General features: G+C 38.8%; 1 protein-coding gene across 4 annotated transcripts in view; it reads right to left on the bottom strand.

Annotated features, from left to right (window-relative positions):
- The window catches only part of AIG1 (androgen induced 1), a 246,788-nt gene that overhangs the window by 185,119 nt on the left and 43,108 nt on the right, over nt 1-18,561 (bottom strand). For all 4 annotated transcript variants that reach the window (XM_049654477.1, XM_049654474.1, XM_049654475.1 and 1 more), the window contains exon 2: nt 4,679-4,834. In XM_049654477.1, coding sequence (XP_049510434.1) covers nt 4,679-4,834 — 156 coding nt within the window. The remainder of the gene's footprint in view (nt 1-4,678; nt 4,835-18,561) is intronic.

Raw genomic sequence — 18,561 nt, 5'->3', positions numbered from 1 at the left:
AGTCGGATGCTCAACCGACTGAGCCACCCAGGCGCCCCTGTTTTTTTAAATTGTAGGGATATGTGATCTAAATTTGTATGCTTCACAAAATTTTTCTGAAGAATGGCTCAGAGTTAGCTAGTATGCCAATAAATAAAGACTCACTTTTTGAAAATAACTGCTAGATACTTTTTCTTTACGTTTGCATTTGAGATTTCAAATTATGTTTTCCATATTTCCTAAGGGAGCAGGTACCACACAGTCCCCATCACAAGCAAAAACAAGTTTTAAAGGAGTCTAGACTAGGTTGGTACATATAAAATCTTCACCAAGTCTTTACAAGAATATACTTATAACACCAGAAATGGTTACTGAACAAGTAACTGAGACTAAACTCAGGTAAAAAGCCCAAATTCTAGAAGAACATATCTTGGCACATGCTGGTTTGCTTGGGGATACCCTGGATGCCCATCCCTTGTTAGAACAACCCAAATTTCTAGGTCCTGCTTGGACCCACGCCCCCTCTATACAGACAGGGACATCCTCATCTTTACCCATCAATCAGTCAAGGTCAGTTTAGTGACAGCCTACCTTCTGTCAAGTGACAGAAGGGACAAAGAGGTACTGGGGAGGTGGTGAGATTTGATTCCATGCCCCATAGAAGCTAAGAAGCTGCAAATAAATGGGATGCACGCACCTGAATGAATGGGAAATGTATGATGGTTCTTTGCCATTAAATGGGCTGCTTTGGATAGCAGTTGGAGACACACTTAGAATTTTTGAGAGAAACCATTTCATATCCATCATACTCATTTTCTTGCTCCTCTTCCTCTTTATCTTTTTGTTTGCTTGTTTGTATGTTTGTTTGTTTGTGGTTGGTTGGTTGAAAGCCTTAGCCTATCCTCTTAACTAGAAGAGTATCTGCCAGCACGAAAGTCAACAAACTCACAGGAGACAAAAGACATTCTTGGTTTGATTGCTCCTAATAAACTTCAGTGCTTCCAGACCACATAATGTCATAGAGTTATTTGTAATGCTTCTTTAAAAGGGTGACAGGGTTCAGAAATAAACTGCACATGGTAAGAAGAGCCTCCCATGGGTTATCCCTGCAAAATGAGTTGCAAGGCTTTGGGAGTGGTGGTGGTTTCCGGCCATTAGCGTTACTAATCAAGGCCAGCTTTGCATTTATGGGAATCTGCACAAATCAGGATGATACAGGCTAGGCTCACTCAAGCAACTGCCTCATTTCTTCAAGGTTATGCTCAAACAAAACTTTACGCCAACTATCTTTGATTGGAATGCTTCATTATTTTTATATATCCGAGAGAAAGAGTCCATGAAGTAGATGCATTAGGTCCATGGGTCACAAAAATCGTATTTATTGCTTCATGCCCACATCAAGCAATTACTGTCAGCTCTCAATTAACCTCGTTATTGGAGGAAGCATTAGTGGAGACAATACGAATCCTAGATAACCTACCCATGTCTTTCTTGCTGCCACAGTTGCAGTTGAGGTGAGAGAGAGAGAGAGAGAGAAGGAAAGAGAGATAATGGGAGCAACAGGAAAAGCTTGGGGCTAAGAGGTCTCTTCAGGAAAATCGGGAGTAGAGGGTGCCACTCTGCCCCCTTATCATGCCCCTTGCCTTTCTGCCCTGCACCGGGAAGCAAAAATAACTTTACTTTCTCTGCAAACTTCTGGCTGACAAACAAAAGGTGGGGGTCCGAAGGAGCCACGAGGGAGTGGAATTCTGTGAGGCTGGCAATCACCTGGCAGCCAGAGCCTGGAGGCCTCGGGGGACCACAGGCAGGTTCTAAGCCGAGGCTGAGCACCTTGCTGCCTAGAAGCTCGAGCCATGCCCAAGGCTCTCCAGGCACAGGTGAGTGCTTGGGTGCTTTGCCCTTTAGGATTCTGTGTCAGTCAATATGGCAAAAGGTGTTTAATTACAAATGTTATCATTAATCGTTTTCACACATGATAAGCATTCTCACACTATAGATGCCTACGGGTATAAGGACATGTATGTCAATCAGGTTCCAGGCATTAGTGCTGTTCCCATCCTTCCAATGAAATGAACCCACTGGGCTGGGCACCTCCCTCCCAGGCCAGAAGCCACAGAAAGAGTAAAAATGACACCTTTTCAAGTGATTCCTAGTGGCGCTGCTCCAGGGAGGGTTCACATTTTAACAAGGGAGAAAAGTTCAGTGATAAAACCACACTGAAATTCCAGACCCTACTGAGCAAACGGGGTATGGGAGAGACACAGAAGGGGCAAGGGAAAACCCGTGAAGCCACAGCAAAGGTAAGGGCACACTGGAAAGGAAAGCTGGGAAACAAAGTTGGGGAAAGAAAGGTGAAAAACCATAAAATTTTGTTTTAATGAAAAAAAACCAGTTTGCATTAAAATGCAAATAAAGAGACAAATTCATGTCCTTTGTAAATATGACTTTGCTACAAAATTAGTGGAGTCTGGGAAACAGCTAGTTACCAGGGTTTGGTTTGTCTTTTTGTGTTTTTTGGTTTGTTTTTTTTCCTCAGGATGCATTTCTGTGTATTAGTTTGAGAAACCAGGAAACTGGATGCAAAAACTCAAATGATAGTGTAAGAAACAGTGGGAAACATCTGGAGACTTCTGGAGAACATTGCTCAAAACTCTTCCTAATACCAGAGAGACACAGAGAGAGAGAGAAAGGGAGGGAGAGACAGAGGGAAATATAACAGAGGGACTTCAAAAGTTCAGTTAAGAGAAAAGGCTAGTGGCTCTAAAAAGGAAAGTGACTCATATATTAACAGGGAAGATTATAAAAAATGTAAAAAATGGACTATAAAATATCAGCAAAAAATAAGAGTTAAAAAAATAAGTGAAGCTGTTCACCTGATTCATTATTCTTCTGTGAAGCTTCCCACCTGGGAAGGTGTATACAAATGCAACGGAATGTGATATGACTTTTCAGTTTAAAAGGAGGTATGAAATTTAAGGTATTATTACTTCTCTTCCCTTTTTCAAAACACAGAGAAAACCACAAAGTTAGTGAAAACAGAGGAACACAGCAAATGTAACCAAACAAATAAGCAAGCACAAAGTCTCCCATTCTTGTCACAAACCATGAAGCATATGCAACTAACTTCAGGAAGGACACTGAAAGCTGAGAAACATCTCAAGTCCTAAGCAGGTGAAAAAAGTTTCTGGCCAAAGTAATGTCAAAAATGTCTAAAGGGCATATGCAATGTGCCTTTGATGAGAGTGGCAACAGGCACAATTTAAGCCCCAGAAACACAGTTGGGCACCACACAACGGAAGGAGAGAGGCAGAGCTAAGAGAAAATGTTAATACTGTATTCCTATTTACTTTTGTATTGTGTTACTGTGTTCCTCTTAGCCAAGGAAGACTTCCAGAGGTAATGACATACCTAGAGAAATTCCAAGGGAACAATCCAGTAAAAAGAAACAAAAAAATTCACAGACTTGGATATTCCAGATAATTCTTTCATGCACCGAGTACAAATCTTTATACTTTGTGCCAATGGAAATTTTCTCTTAGATGACTATTCTGATAGAAAGCATTTGAATTTTCTATGTCAAGTCCAAAGAAGGATATACTAAACAATAGGTAAGGCATCTAATTCTGTCGGGTTAAGTAACAGAATTTGAGAGATTTGTGAGATGGTTTCAATCTGAGCACCCATTTAGGTTTTCAAAGGAAAAAGATGAGGGAACGAGCAGAGGAGTGTGACCAGATTATAATAATCTCCTTGTGTTGTTGTCAAATGAAAGGTCTGAATTTGAATTAGGTAACACACTCTTCCTTATTTTCACAATTTGCAATCTGTAAGAGTTTTCTCCCTCTTTTCATGCCTCTCCACAGGTTACAATCTATAGAATCTCATGGGGCCCTGGCCTTTTAAAGAAACATGGTTTATGTATAGACAATGGACGATTAACAGACCTGTGAAGGAAGTCAAGCAGTGGAGGGCACCTAACTGAAAATAATGAAAATCAATGAAGCCAGAACAGACCCAAACATCAAGCAGCATGTACTTAAATGATATTAGCTAATGGCACAGTTGGGTGAACGAAGCAGTATGAGCTAATGTTGACTTCCTCTCTCAAGTTCAAAAACACTAGAATGGTCATAGACCCAAGGACCATACATTTCAAATTTGGGCTGCTAGAGAAGCTGTTATGGGTTGAACTGCGTCTCCCTAGAATTTATATGTTCAAGTCCTAACCCCTAGTACCTCAGAAGTGACTATATTTGGAGGAATGGCCTTTAGAGAGGCAATTAAGACCAAATGAGGTCATTGATGGGCTCTACTCTGGTCTGGCTGATGTCCTTATAGGAAGAGGAGATTAGGACATGGATACACAGGTGAGGACACAGGGAGAGGAAGCCATGTACGAGCCAAGGAGAGAGGTCTCAGGAAAAAAAAAAAAGTCAACACTGTGAACACCTTGATTTCAGACTTCTAGTCTTTAGAATTGTGAGAAAATAAATTCTGTTGGTTAAGCGCCGCCCTCTCCCCCCGCCCCCCCGCCAGTCTGTGGTGCTTTGTAATGGCAGCCCCAAGCAGACTAATACAGACACCTGCTAGAGCCCTTTTTTTTTTCTCTTAGAAGTGAGCCCTTTTTTTTCTCTTAGAAGTCTGAAATAAGACCCTTTAAGTTTCTTTTATGGTTAAATGCATTGTACATCATACTCACAACCCCGACAGGAAAGGCCAGTACGGCTAACATCCAGTCCCGGAGCGAGATAAGCTTCTTGAGCTGCCTTTCTTGTTCTTGGTTCCCACTTCCTCTAGTCAGAAGACTGGAAAGATCAGTCAGCACGCAAATACCAAAAAAGACAGCCTGGATAACCTGGAGGGAGACAACAGCTGGTGTTAGTCCATAAGATCTAAAGAGACCCCAGCTGTAGGACAGCAAACAAGCTACAACTTTGCAACATGACACAGGATAAGAGATGATCAGAAGCATATTTACAGAGCTGGCCCTACAAATAAAAAAAGAATAAGATATTTGCAACTTGCTATCATAGGTGAGAAAATTCATCCTAAAAACACTGCTTCCGTTTTTGCTCACCTTGGGACAAATGCAAACTCTGCATGCACGTACATGTCTAAAGAGGCCCAATACGAAGCAGTGTCAAATATCAAACATCATAACGACATGTCTATTATTTTAAAATATCACATCTGTGGGGTCATTACATTGACTAGTAGGGTTTAACAAACATCTAAGAAGTGCAAAGAAAAGAATCAAGGTAGCCTGAGTAATAAATGAGACACTTTTGTCTGAATGTAAAGAAAACTTCCAATGTTCTAATCTCCTAGATTTGGAAAGTTCTCCACCAAAGGAAGTGGTAGAAAGCTTCTAGTCCTTGAGTCACAGAGAAATCAACTGAATGCAGTAATCAAAACTGGTACAGAATGATTTTCTGTTGTCAAACCTGAACGACAGGACCTCCTTCTCAGATTTTCTGTTCTTCTAAAATAAAATCTTTCCAAAGTAATACAAACATAGATACCCATACCATATTCCCCAAAAAAGTTTTCAGTTGTACATTCCCAAATAAATGACAAATTAAATTACTTACATCAGCTACGTGTAACTTGGACTATCTCAGGGGAGGACATTGAAATACTACAATTCAATAATCTGTGAAATTCCTAATGTGGGAGCAAAAGTATCGATGATCCAGAGCTGTGGGTGGAGGCAGGAAGCATACTGTAATATAGCTTGGCAAATGATCATTCAAATTATGGAAAGGGCAGAAAATATATTCCCTGGGCTCAAAAATCAAACCCATTTAGCACCAAGAGTAGATTCAGGGTAAGTTTTCTGGTGTCCTCTACCAGAAATAATTCACTGATGACAGATTTGCAAAAGATACAATTTTATTCACTACCTCTTTAGAAAACAGCAAAAAATTTTTGGTAAATTTCCATCTTGGCAGTGGAAAGGATCTGTGAAAGCTCTGTGGATGAGTTCCTCATTGAGGCACAAAACAAAGGGAAGAAGGACCCTCAAAATTACCAGCTTCCATTTAGCATAGCGCTGACACACTTGGATTGTCAAATCACTCTGTTCAAATTCTTATCTAAGCCATTTTGAAAATTCCAAATAATGGAGATTCCATTGCTGACCTTAGTCAAATAAACAAAAACCCTGCAGTATTTTTATGTATAATACAATTACCATGTTCTTCCAAGTTGACCAAATCCTGCCATTATTTGCCAATGTTAGCTAAAGTTCTATTCCTTCTCATAACTTAGCCTGCCTTTCAGCTTCAATGACTTAAGGTTTATTGTTATGCTTTCTACAACAAGAAAAAGCAGAGGAGGAGAAGCTGAGATGGCCATAACTGAGCATGTTGGCAAGAATCATGTTATGATGACCAGAAATAATTTTAATGACTCAGGGAATAATTTCACACTTAGGAAAACTTTCCATAACATATCTTATCGCTGTAGATGTTTGATCTTTATGTCGACCCTAAGGGGTTTTGAGAAATTGGAGTGGCCAGGCTGGGGAATAATAATCTCCATGCCAATTTGGCCTGTGGACATATTAAAAGGGGCCCTACATGATCAATTACTAAGGAAACACAAATGTAGACCAAAATGAGATAGCATTTTTCAACCATATAATTTTCACAATTTAATTCTGACAATACTACTGTTTATAAGGATGTAGAACCATCAGAAACCCTATGGTAGGAATGCAAACTGGAACAACCCCTTTGAAGAATACTTGTCAATGTCTAGTGATTTAAAGATGTACATTCTCTATTATCCAATGACTTCATTATCGAGGGTATTGGCTAAAGAAGCTGCCATACGTGTGTTCTAGTCATATGCATGTGAAGGTTAATTTATGCATTCATTGCTTCAAAAATTTGGATTTAATGTTTCAATTTGACTGGATAAACAAACTGTGCTATATCCATATAGTGGAGTTCTAAGTACATATCAATTTTTCATTCTCACAACAAAACATTAAACAAAAAAAAAGGAAACCAAAAAAATGCTACATTTTGACAGCATCAAAATAAATTTCAAAAAAGTGCAAAGATAATTTTAAGGATGCATGTATATGAAGTAAAATATGAAGAAATGCATGGAATTAATAGCATGGAATTCAGCTACCTCTCCAAGGAGGATAAGACTGGGGAAGGACCTCAACTGTATCAGTAATATTTTATATCTTAAGTTGATTATTTGGGTATATAGAAGTTTATTGTATTATTCTCTGTGTACTTCACTATTATGAAATATTTCCAAAGAACTTAAAAATAAAAGGTATAAAAGAGTGGTTTTCATATTTTTGGGCTGTAGCTGGTGAATCTCTTTCCGTTGTTTTCCTTCTAACTCAGTTTCCTTTCTTTTTAAAAATTGGCTTGTAATAGCAGGATTTACTAAAATCTCCAAATTAAGTGAGTTAAGTGAATTTTAAAATTCCATGATCAAGTAACTACTACCAGTGCTGTCTTCCCACCATAAACAGCTAGACATTTGGACTATATATATAAATCAGCTTTTTCATATATTGAACTTTTTCCTCTGCAATCAGCCAAAGAAAACTCTCATTTTTAAAAAATGGCTCACCTGATGAGGTCAGGCCCACTTTGAATAATTGTCTTTTTGCCACATAAAGTAATGTAACTGCAGGATTGATTGTATTCACAGAATCTTCCAAAAACCCAAGGAAGGAGATTATACAATGTTGAATATCACTGAGAGTCATTTTCTCATTTTACCTGCCACAAGCTGTAGGTTAAACAATTTTTAGAGAACACTCAGAATGGAGAGGTATTCAAGTTCTGACCAGAGAGGCCTTATTGACTACAACAAGAATTCAGTAGAGACCTAAGAAGTTTATTACCTAATTAGTGATGTTAAAATAGCCTTGGAATAAAGGCTACTTTATATCCACCCACTAGTACTTAAAAACAATCATCACAGAAAAAAGCAAGCCAATATACAGTATCTTAAATACCTGCAAAAACAAAATTCTACAATTTTTAAAGGAATATAGCAAAATCTAGACATTCAGCAATATCCAACATTACACTATCAACATCCAATCAAAAGTCACTGGACTTTCCAAGAAGTAAAAAAATCCTTAATCAAGAGGAAACTAATTAGATAAAAACAGATATATGGGATGCCTCGGTGGCTCAGTTGGTTAAGCATCTGACTCTTGATTTCAGCTCAGCTCATGATCTCATGGTTTGTGAGTTCAAACCCCACAGTAGGTTCTGCACTGACAGTGAGTAGCCTGCTTGGGATTCTTTCTCTCCCTTTCTCTCTCTCCCTCTCCCCTGCTCAAGCTTTCTCTCTCAAAATAAATAAACATTAAAAAAAACAGGTATAGAAATGACATAAATATTGGAACTAGCAGACAAGAACATAAGTTCAAGAAGTTAAATGAAATAATGAGCCAAAAAAAAAAAAAGACATTAAAAAAGAACCAAACCAAACATCTAAAAATTAAAGACATTGCCTGAAACTTAAAAGTCACTAGGTGGAAATAATAGCAAACTCGACACTGCAGAAGAAAAATTTAAAAATTGAGTACATAGCAATATAAACTATTCAAAATGAATCTGAGAAAGAAAAAGATTTTAAAAATCAACAGAATATCAGTGAATTGTGAGAAAATATTAAGCAGTCTAACATAAGTGTATTGGAGCTGCAAAGAAGCAGGAAAGAGAGGCATGTAGAAGAAATATTAGAAAAGAAAAGAAAAAGCATTAGAAGAAACAATGGCTGAAGTTCTTCTAAAACTTCATGAAGTTTTCATGAAAACTATAAACGTGCAGATCCAAGAAATGAAACAAATGGAGTATAAACAAAGAAAACCATATCAAGGTACAGTGTAATCAAATGCTGAAAAATCTGTGGAAAAGACATCACATACAGAAAAATAAAGATAAGAAATTTCACAGGTTTCTCATGTAAAACAACACAAGCCAGAAAACAGGGACCTTAAAGCCCTACAAGGAGGAAAAACTCTCAAAGGTGAAAGACTTTTTCAGACAAACAGAAACTGAGAGAAGTTATCGTCAATAGCCTTTCACTACAAGAAATGTGAACAAAATGGGAAACGTGATACCAGATATAACTTCAAATCTATATGAAGCAATCAATGACAACTGCTAAAAATTATAAATATGTGGATAAATACAAAAGATTTATTTTTTGTTTTATTTAATCTTTTAAAAATAAATAACTAGTTAAAGCAGAAACATGAGAACATACTGTGAGGATTTAAACATATTTAGAAATACAATTATGACATAGCACAAGGGAAAGAAGAAATGGAAGGTGTAGGTTGTTACGTTTTTAGTTATATATGAAGTGACATATTATCTGGTGGCAGACAGGGATAAGTTAAAGATGTATACCGTAAACCCTAGAGGAACCACTAAGACAGTGAAACGGAGACCTTCAGCTAATGCATTAGTTGTCTGTGCTACGTAACAAATTACCACAAATTTAGCAGCTTAAAACAACATCACTTTACTTGTTCACATTCTGTAGGTCAGAAGTCCGAGTGGGTTAGTCTGGCCCTATGCCATCAAAATCAAGGTTCTGGCTAAGGAGCATTCTTATCTGGAGGCTCAAGGAAAGGAGCTTCAAGATCATTCTGGTTGTTGGTACAATCCAGTCCCTTTTGACTGTAAGACTGAGGTTCATGCTTCCTTGTTAACTGATGGCCAGGCACTCTCAGCTCCTTGGATCTGCTCTCCAACCCTTGCACCTGCTCTCACCCCGCGCCCCCACCCCCCTGCCCACCAATCTTCAAGTCCAGGAACAGAATATCAGATTCTTCTTGTGCTTCAGATCTCCCTGACTTTCCCTTCTTTTTCTCTCTTCTGTCGTCCATCTGAAAAAGCTTTTTGCCTTTAAGGGCTCATGTGGTAAGATTAAGTCCACATGAGTAATGTCCTTTTCTTAAGGTCAACTGTGCCATACATCATAATCAGAGAAGTTCTACGTCATTTATTCACAGGTTCTCAGGGTTAGAGTGGGGCATCTTTGGGGGCCAACTTAGAAATTCTGTCCATTACAGCTAATAAGCACATATTAGAAATGAAATGGAACATTAACAGTACATTAGGGTAATCCAAAAGAAGTAAAAAATTAAGAAAAAGGAACAAAGAATACATCAGACAGAAAAAAACAGTAAAATCTCAGACTTTAACCCAATAATACCTATAATTACATTAAATACAAATGGTTTAAACTCTCCCAATCAATACCAGAGATTGACAGACTGTATTTAAAACACAAAGAAAAAAGCACTATAAGTATGTATAGATTTGTTAAAGGAAAATGGATGCAAACACTAATTGTAAGAAAGCTGGAATAGCTATATCAATACAAAAAGTAGGTTTTAGGGCACCTGGGTGGCTCAGTTGGTTATGCGTCAGACTCTTGATTTTGGCTCAGGTCATGAACTCACAGTTTGTGGCAACGAGCCCCGAGTCAGGTTCCACGCTGACAGCATGGAGCCTGCTTGGAATTCTCTCTCTACCTCTCTCTGCCACTCCCCTGCTCACATGCATGCTCCCTCTCTATGTCTCTCTCGAAATAAATAAATACACTTAAAAAAAAAGGTAGCTTTCAAGATAAAGAATGCTACCAAAAATAAAGAGAAACATTTCATAATGACAAAAGGGTCAATTCATTTAAAAAGTATAACATCTTAAAAAGCAAAAATTGATTTACTATGGGGCTAAGTTACTCAATTAATGTTCAATAATATTTTAATAACAAATAACTCATGATTCTTGGGAAACAGATGCTTTTATGAAGATATAAAAGAAAAGGTGAGGGGTAACCTTAAAAAAGCAAAAAAAAAAAAAAAAAGGAGGGAAGAAACAGAAGCTCATGTTCTACAGGAGAAAAACAACAGCAATTCTGCAAATATAAATGTAAAAATAAAACAACAGTTTGTCAAACTCATAAGTTAGTGGTGTTATGAAGTCTTACATCCTCCTACAGTCAATTCATCTTCTTCTCCAGTGGGATCATCTAACACAGCAGTCGCCTCACTGCTGCCTGGTTGCTAGCCTGTCACTGTCTGTAGACCTTGCCAGGGGCTCTCCCCGGCTTGCGATCACACTATGCCCCCTGCCTCACCTGGGTTGCTATGGAAGACTTCTCCCAAGTGAGCCTGCGGAGGTCAGGGAAAAGAGGTACCACAAAATGCTTTTCTCCTCATTTCCATACATCAGGAGACAGACAGGAAATCGTTGGGTTTTGTCAGTTTTGTTTTGTTTTCAACTCACACTGACTAATTTTTAAAAGATAATCCCTAAAGATTATAGAACAGCTCACCGCTCCCTAGGGAGAAGCATGGCCTGACTTTTGGTTATTTGCTCATTTAAGAAGCAGTCAGACAATACTGTTAAACTAACACTTCAGATTTCTGCTACTTTATTAGAATTTGATTGGAGCTGACAGACAACAAATCACATCAGACACATTTTGCTCTATTGCCTGTACGTATCACATTGTCCGTTGCAACTTAAAATTCATTAAATAAACTTAAGAATGTGAAAGTTGTATGGAGATGCACAAGTGAATTTTAAGTAGGATTACGATTACCTTGAAGCGTTATTTGGCTCCAGCCATTCTGCAGGGCTGGCATTTCCAAACCATCAACTCAGCATGACACACATATACACCATCTGGCTTTGAGTTCTTAGCAGGCTGGCTGCTCTTATTATTTTGTGTCACGTGTAGAAATGAAGTGGTCAAATGTACCACATCTCTCCAAGAAATATAAATAGAGATTTATCAGAATGAAAAAAAAAAAGCCCAGGATATTTTGAACTCACTCTAGTATTTGTTCCTCTAGAATGTTCTCTACTGTTGAATAATTCCTTCTACATCTTCTCTCCACCCCCTCAACTCTCCCTGTCAGGAAATAATAGATTATTTACTGAGTCATTTTAGGTTCAGGATTCACTTCCACAAGTATGGAAATGTACCCCAATTCCATTCATATTCTTATCTTCTTTTTTTTTTTTTAATTTTTTTTAAAGTTTATTTATTTTTGAGACAGAGAGAGACAGAGCATGAACAGGGGAGAGTCAGAGAAAAAGGGAGACACAGAATCTGAAACAGGTTCCAGGCTCTGAGTGGTCAGCACAGAGCCCGACGTGGGGCTTGAACTCACGGACCGTGAGATCATGACCTGAGCCGAAGTCGGCCACTCAACCGCCTGAGCCACCCAGACGCCCTATTCTTATCTTTTCTTACCCATGAGTGGTATTCATTAAATGAACTTAATATTATTTTCTTTTTTTTTTTTCTGGAATGCACTAAACCATTACAATTCTGTTTCTAGCATAGGGCAAACTTGTTATACTTCTGCCATTTATTCCCAAACATAGTAGATATGGTTTATCTAGAATACGTTTTATTTCATTTCATTAGATCATCTTCAAGGTCCTCAATTATATGTAATTATACCAAAGCTTTAGTCTGTATATCAAGTTATGTCATTACTATGAGTTGCTAATTTTTACAGGCCAACCTCAGGCAAAAACAAAGAATGCACCCAAGTAGGAAAAGCAGCATTTTAAGTAAGAAATGCAAATCTTTGTTTATATGAATTTTAAAAGACCACAGAACGACTGTCTTGATCATTGGGAGTAAGATTTCTAATGACATGCATGTGTCGCGTACCACGTTTTGATTGTACTATATTCTCATAAGGTTAACATAAAGAATACAATAATGTTTGAAGATTCCACTTATGTTAGGGTTAATTTAGACTTGGTCTACAGAAGAAATAAGACAACAGAACTCGGAGGGGTAGCAATGGACACTGGAGTGATGTGGATCATGGAATGAAAGAAAACTAGAAAGAACAGATGGAAAGAAGGCAGGAAGATTTAGAGGTGTCATAAGGGAGGGTCTGGAGGAGTCCCATGTATGAGGATGAGAGCACTAATCAACGGGAGATTTAGATAAAAGAAGAAAGAATTCCTGTAAATATCTGTGTTCGATGAAGAGTGAATTTGTCTGGAGATATGAGATATGTGGAAAGGATATAAGGGCCATAAAATTACAGTGCTACAAAACACAACATTCAAGGGATTCCCTCTCTATTCCACAAATATCTTACTTTTAATTTTTTTTGAGGGGGGTTGTGCGTGAGACAGGGGCAGGGAGAGTGGGAGAGAGAGAGAGAGAGAGAGAGAGAGAGAGAGAGAGAGAGAGAGATCTCAAGCAGGCTTCATGCCCAGCATGGAGCCTGGTGCTGGGGGCTCCATCCCATGACCACGAAATCACGACCTGAGCCAAAATCAAGAGTCAGACACTCAACCAACTGAACCACCCAGGTGTCCCAATATCTTAGTTTTTAATGGTTTATAATTCCATCTTCTTGTTATTAAGATCAAGAGGGATCGCCAAGCATATTTCAGCACCATGAGACTGTGACTCACTATGAAATCAGATGAGTGAATTCTGCAAGGATCTCCTTTGCATTTGTTTCCAGTGCTTTCCTTGCCTCAGACATGTGAATATCTGTAGCAATTCTATAGCCCTGGGAGTCCATCAGCTACACAGAGGCTGCACTCAGTTACATGTTTGGATGCTCCACTGTGGAGAAATCAATGCATTTAAAACTCCCACAGGCTCTCTCTGCCTCCCTCATCCACTGAGACTGCCCACCAGATGCACTGGCTGGTGAGTTTTCCTCTACTGCCCTGAACAAACCAGCATGGCTTTCTCACTCTGGTGACTGTAAGTCTATTTGTCTAGATCTGCCATTTAAGTGATGTGCTGTAAGCCCAAGGTTTTTCAAGAAATCTTCACCACAAACATTTTTGAGGAGTCGGACTCACTCCATCATCACGCCTGTGGTTTTCTGAATGTGATTTAGAACCCATGCCCATGTACACAGACATTTACCTCATACTGCTCTATCTCATTACTGAAAATCGATGAACTAGGCCATAAGTCACCACTGGCAAGCAATCCATTCAGACACAAAGAAAGAAAAATAAGTTTTTCAGTCAGAAATAATGCACTCAGATAAGCAGCTTCGGAAAGGAAAGCTTGTCAACAAAATGCATTACAATATCACATAACTGCTTTCAATATGTAAGAAGCAGGGAGAACAGTCATCTGAAGAAGGCATTTGGATATGCTTCACAAAGTAATGGGTACAATCATACCATGTTCCAGCGACAACCCGTTAAAAGTACAGCAGGGACCTTTCCAGAGACTCTATTCTAATCTGCAAATAATGACAGAAAATTCCCCTCGGGGTTCTCATTGCGCTTCACTGATCCCATGTACTACGCAAAACTTCTGTAGGCTTACAGATTTTTTAAGCTATTAATATTAGCATGAATCCCTTTTGAATCCTGAATTAAACACACCATTGATTTATTTAGCAAATATTTATTGATTAACTACTACGTACAAAGCACTTAGTGAACTACTAATGCAGAAATGCAGACTACCAAATGTACGTCTCACTTCAAATGAGAATGTGCTTAGTGTCTAACCTCTAACTTGGTGGAATCCACACTTGCTAAACACGTGATATCTAGATTTAAGCACAATAATAGCAATAAACAATTATTTAAAAATGGTGTGTCTTAACACAAATCTGTAGTGCAATAAATTTTCTAGCATTGTAAAATGTATTTTATCCCACTAACTCATTTCGGCAGAAGATGATTTAAGTGCCATGCATAATCACTAAAGACTAGATAAGTTTGAAAGCTAAATTAGAAAGGACCTTGACCTGAATTAAGATCAAATTAGATCTTAATTGATTAGACGATACAGAATCAGATAATCATACAAAACCTGTGCATAATCTGTATATAATAAAATGAATGATTTATTTTTAGAACATATATACACACAGGTGAAGTCGTGTTAATTAAACCAATTAGAAAGACATGGTCCTGTCCTAAGAAAGACATGGCCCCTGTCCTTAGAAGTTTCTATTTTAAATATTGATTTATCTATTGATTTTGATCTAACACTGAGTCTACATAAAGGCAATGTCTATGCAGTTGTAGATAACTACTTGGCAGGGAACTGAATGGTTAACGTAGTTATGAAGGTGGATCCCTGTTTCTAGATACTGATTTCTGCCTTCAGAAACAGATCTTCCAGACAAAAGTTTCTGAGGGGCTTTGAGAGATCTCACTCCCCAGCCAGTATTGCTCAACTTGGCCATTGTTCTACCCTATTCACTGGCTTACTATATCATTTTGAAGTTTACTGGTACAGAGCCTAATGTGTATAAGACGAACTATTCTTGGGGTGCCTGGGTGGCTCAGCCAGTTAAACGTTGGATTCTTGATATTGGCTCAGGTCACGATCTCATGGTTCATGAAATCCAGCCCTGCATCGGGCTCTGTGAAAACTGGAACTGTAAGTTTATGTTAGGTTTTAGAATTGAATTCATTCATTTCTTAAAAACTGGCAGAAGTTTAACATAAAGAATATTTGAGCTATCATAGGAGAGTAACTACAAGATGTAACAAGAACTCTAAAAGGTATGCTGTGCCTCAGAGATACTATCTAAGGAAAGAAGAACTTAGAAGAAGCCTCTTCTCCAAGGATGGGCTTCAGACCTCACTGCGGGAGGTGTGTTTGCAGCCTGCTGGATGGTGGAAAAGCTCTCTGGGTTGCCGGGGCAAGATCTGGCCACGGTCACTGGGTACGGAGCAAGCAGCCTTCCCAGGTGCAGATGAGCTGATGAGCAGGTGCACAGAAGGAGCTAAGCAACCACTGGGGGCAGGAGATCTGGAGCATGTGGTGCCCTCCTTAGGAGGGCTGCAGGGACATGGTCACCAAGGGCCTGCACATCCCTGCCTGTGGCTGGGGAGAAGCAATATTAGACGTCCTCCTACCCATGTGGCTGATCAATGGGGCAGCAGCTGGAACCAGTGAGCGAAGCCCCTTCCTCCTGCAATAACTCTTCAGCACCCGCTAATTAACATCATCCTCACTGTGAAGGAGAAATGCTTAAAAAGTTTAGTCCGTTATGGAAGAGCAGGTATTACAGGGTGAATCGGGAGCTGAGAAACAATACATATCTCATTTAATTCCCCACGACTTCATTGATATTTAATAGCACTGAGAACACTGTTTCATTTATTCTAATGAAATGCAAGAGAATCGGAAGAACATTTGCTTTTAATTATTCAGACTGGCAATGTGAGTCTTATCTCCTGGCTTGGGGCCATTTAATTGTTTTATGTCATCTTTTATAGAGAGTAAATCAGGCAAACCAATGAATATATTATCTTAACATTTCAAATATGGTAGAACATTCAAGGTGGTCTATTTTGCTACTAATTTCTGATACTTGTGTTAGACAGAGAAGGCTGAAGTGAATGGCCAAAGTGAAATTTTATATATATGTTGAAATTTAACCCAATCATTGTCATGATCTTCCTGTTCATTTCAGAATTGTTTGTAGTGACAAAAAAAGAAAAAGAAAAGAAAAGAAAGAAAGAAAAGAAAACAACCCAAATGTGCATAAACTCAACCTTACATAAATAGAGGTATTAAAAGAATAATAATACAGGGCAGTGAAAATAATTTACCTAGACTTAACCTGTATCAACATAGGTGAATCACTCAAGCATAACATCTAACAATAAAAGTAAGCCGGAAAAGACGGAAAACGTATGTTATTACTTAAATAAAGTCCTAAAAGAACTGAATAAAAATCCACAATAGTAGCCCAGAAATGCACATGCAGTAAAGCCACAAGGAGAAGACAATGATAATAAAATGCCATCCAGAGCTGAGTTAGACCTCCCTCCCCACCTCCCAGGAAACAGCTCAGGTCACCTCTTATCTTGGTTTCTTTACCACCTGATTCAAGTATAATGAAATCATCAATAGCGTCGCTGTTTTATAGATGCCTGACTCTGTGGTGGGCCAATGAGGGTAGGGTTTGGCTTTAATTTGATATTGCATCCCTTGAGATTGGCATGACGTGTGGGGTGTAGTATTAATACCCACTTGCCAATTACCAAATTAATGAGAGTGGTGAAGACAGCCAAACAGGGTGGCAGGGAGCCTGACCTGGAACTGGTGGAAGGATGGCTAGCAGGTGCTGAGGAAGGAGCACCTTCCTGTGAGAAAGGAGCCGGCAGAGCTCTATTGCCACTGTCGTGCACCGCCGTGTTACCTGTTTGCAATTGTGCTCAGTGCCCAGGTTACAGGGCACACAAATGGGACCTCATGGGTTTGAGGGTCTGCAAGGCAAGCCCAGCTAGACACTAGGGCAGTGAGGGCATCAGGAGATGAGTAATGAAAGACAGATTCCAGGGTGTAGACTGGCCAGAGAAAAACATGAAGTCAAGAGAGAGACAGAGAGGGTGAGTCCTTCGCTGGGTGGGGGTGGTCGCATGTCTGGTGCAAGGGAACAAAATGAAAGATGGGAGACTGTGGTTTGTGGACAGAGAGTTAGAGGTCGGTCCAGCTGTTCTTGATGACAATGAGATCCAAGGGTGGCTGTGGTGCCAAGCTCCAGGATGAACGAGACAAAAGTCAGAAGAGTTGAGGACAAGATATATTGTGTGAGGGGTGAATTTCAGGCACCAATTATGTTATTGCAAATTTATGGCACCCCGCCCCAACAATAGTTAAAAGAAACTGGAGTCAAAATACAAAGAAACAATTGATCCTAAGAAATATCAGAGACATTTCAGAAATCTATCAATGAAGTATATCAATATAAAATACATTTATGAAACAATGAATAGTAACTGAGTGTCTTGCATCTTGCAATAGAAGCAATTGCATTTTCCTTTCAATTACTTTAAAGTAACACATTTTCTTTTGACCTTGCCACATTTGTGTTCTCAGAAACAAAGTGTGTGTTTAAATGCTAATAAATAGGGGTGCCTGGGTGGCTCAGTCGGTTGAGCGTCCGGCTTTGGCTCAGGCCATGATCTCACAGTTTGTGGGTTTGAGCCCCGCATCAGGCTCTGCGCTGACAGCTTAGAGCCTGACAGCCTCTTTCTGTCTCCCTCTCTCCTCTGCTCCTCCCCCATTCATGCTCTGTCTCTCTCTCTCCTTTAAAAATAAAGAAAAACATAAAAAATAAATAAATGCTAATAGAGGGAAACATCAATAGCCAAAACTGTACATGGATAGAACAATACAAAAATTGATGAGTATGTATCAGTTTGATAAACAAATCTGATTTACACCCCCACAAGGGGATAAAGCTAGTCTCATCACTTTTGTTACAGATGGAAAAAAGCAGGAAAATCCAAAGCCCTCTGGAGAAGTTCCAACAGGTGTGAATAAAAATATACATTGCTTCTAAAAAGAGTATTCATCCAGAAACTGCTCCTGAGAGAAGTTAATTCAATACCACATATCAGGAAGTCAAATGAAATTAAAAAGTATAAATTCAAGAAGAAATAAAGAGCTCTAAGAACTCAGGACACAGAAAAAGCATATTTTATGTTGCTTCATAAAGTACATTAGTTTTGAAAAAGAGTGATAATTTCCTCACTAGAATAACAAATGAAAATAGTTGCATCATGAAGTACGTTAATTTTGAAAACG

This window comes from Panthera uncia (assembly GCF_023721935.1).
Source record: "Panthera uncia isolate 11264 chromosome B2 unlocalized genomic scaffold, Puncia_PCG_1.0 HiC_scaffold_24, whole genome shotgun sequence".
In the NCBI taxonomy this organism is placed as follows: domain Eukaryota; kingdom Metazoa; phylum Chordata; class Mammalia; order Carnivora; family Felidae; genus Panthera; species Panthera uncia.
The sequence above is the reverse complement of the archived record's forward strand: the minus strand, read 5'-3'. Positions and strand labels throughout refer to the sequence as shown.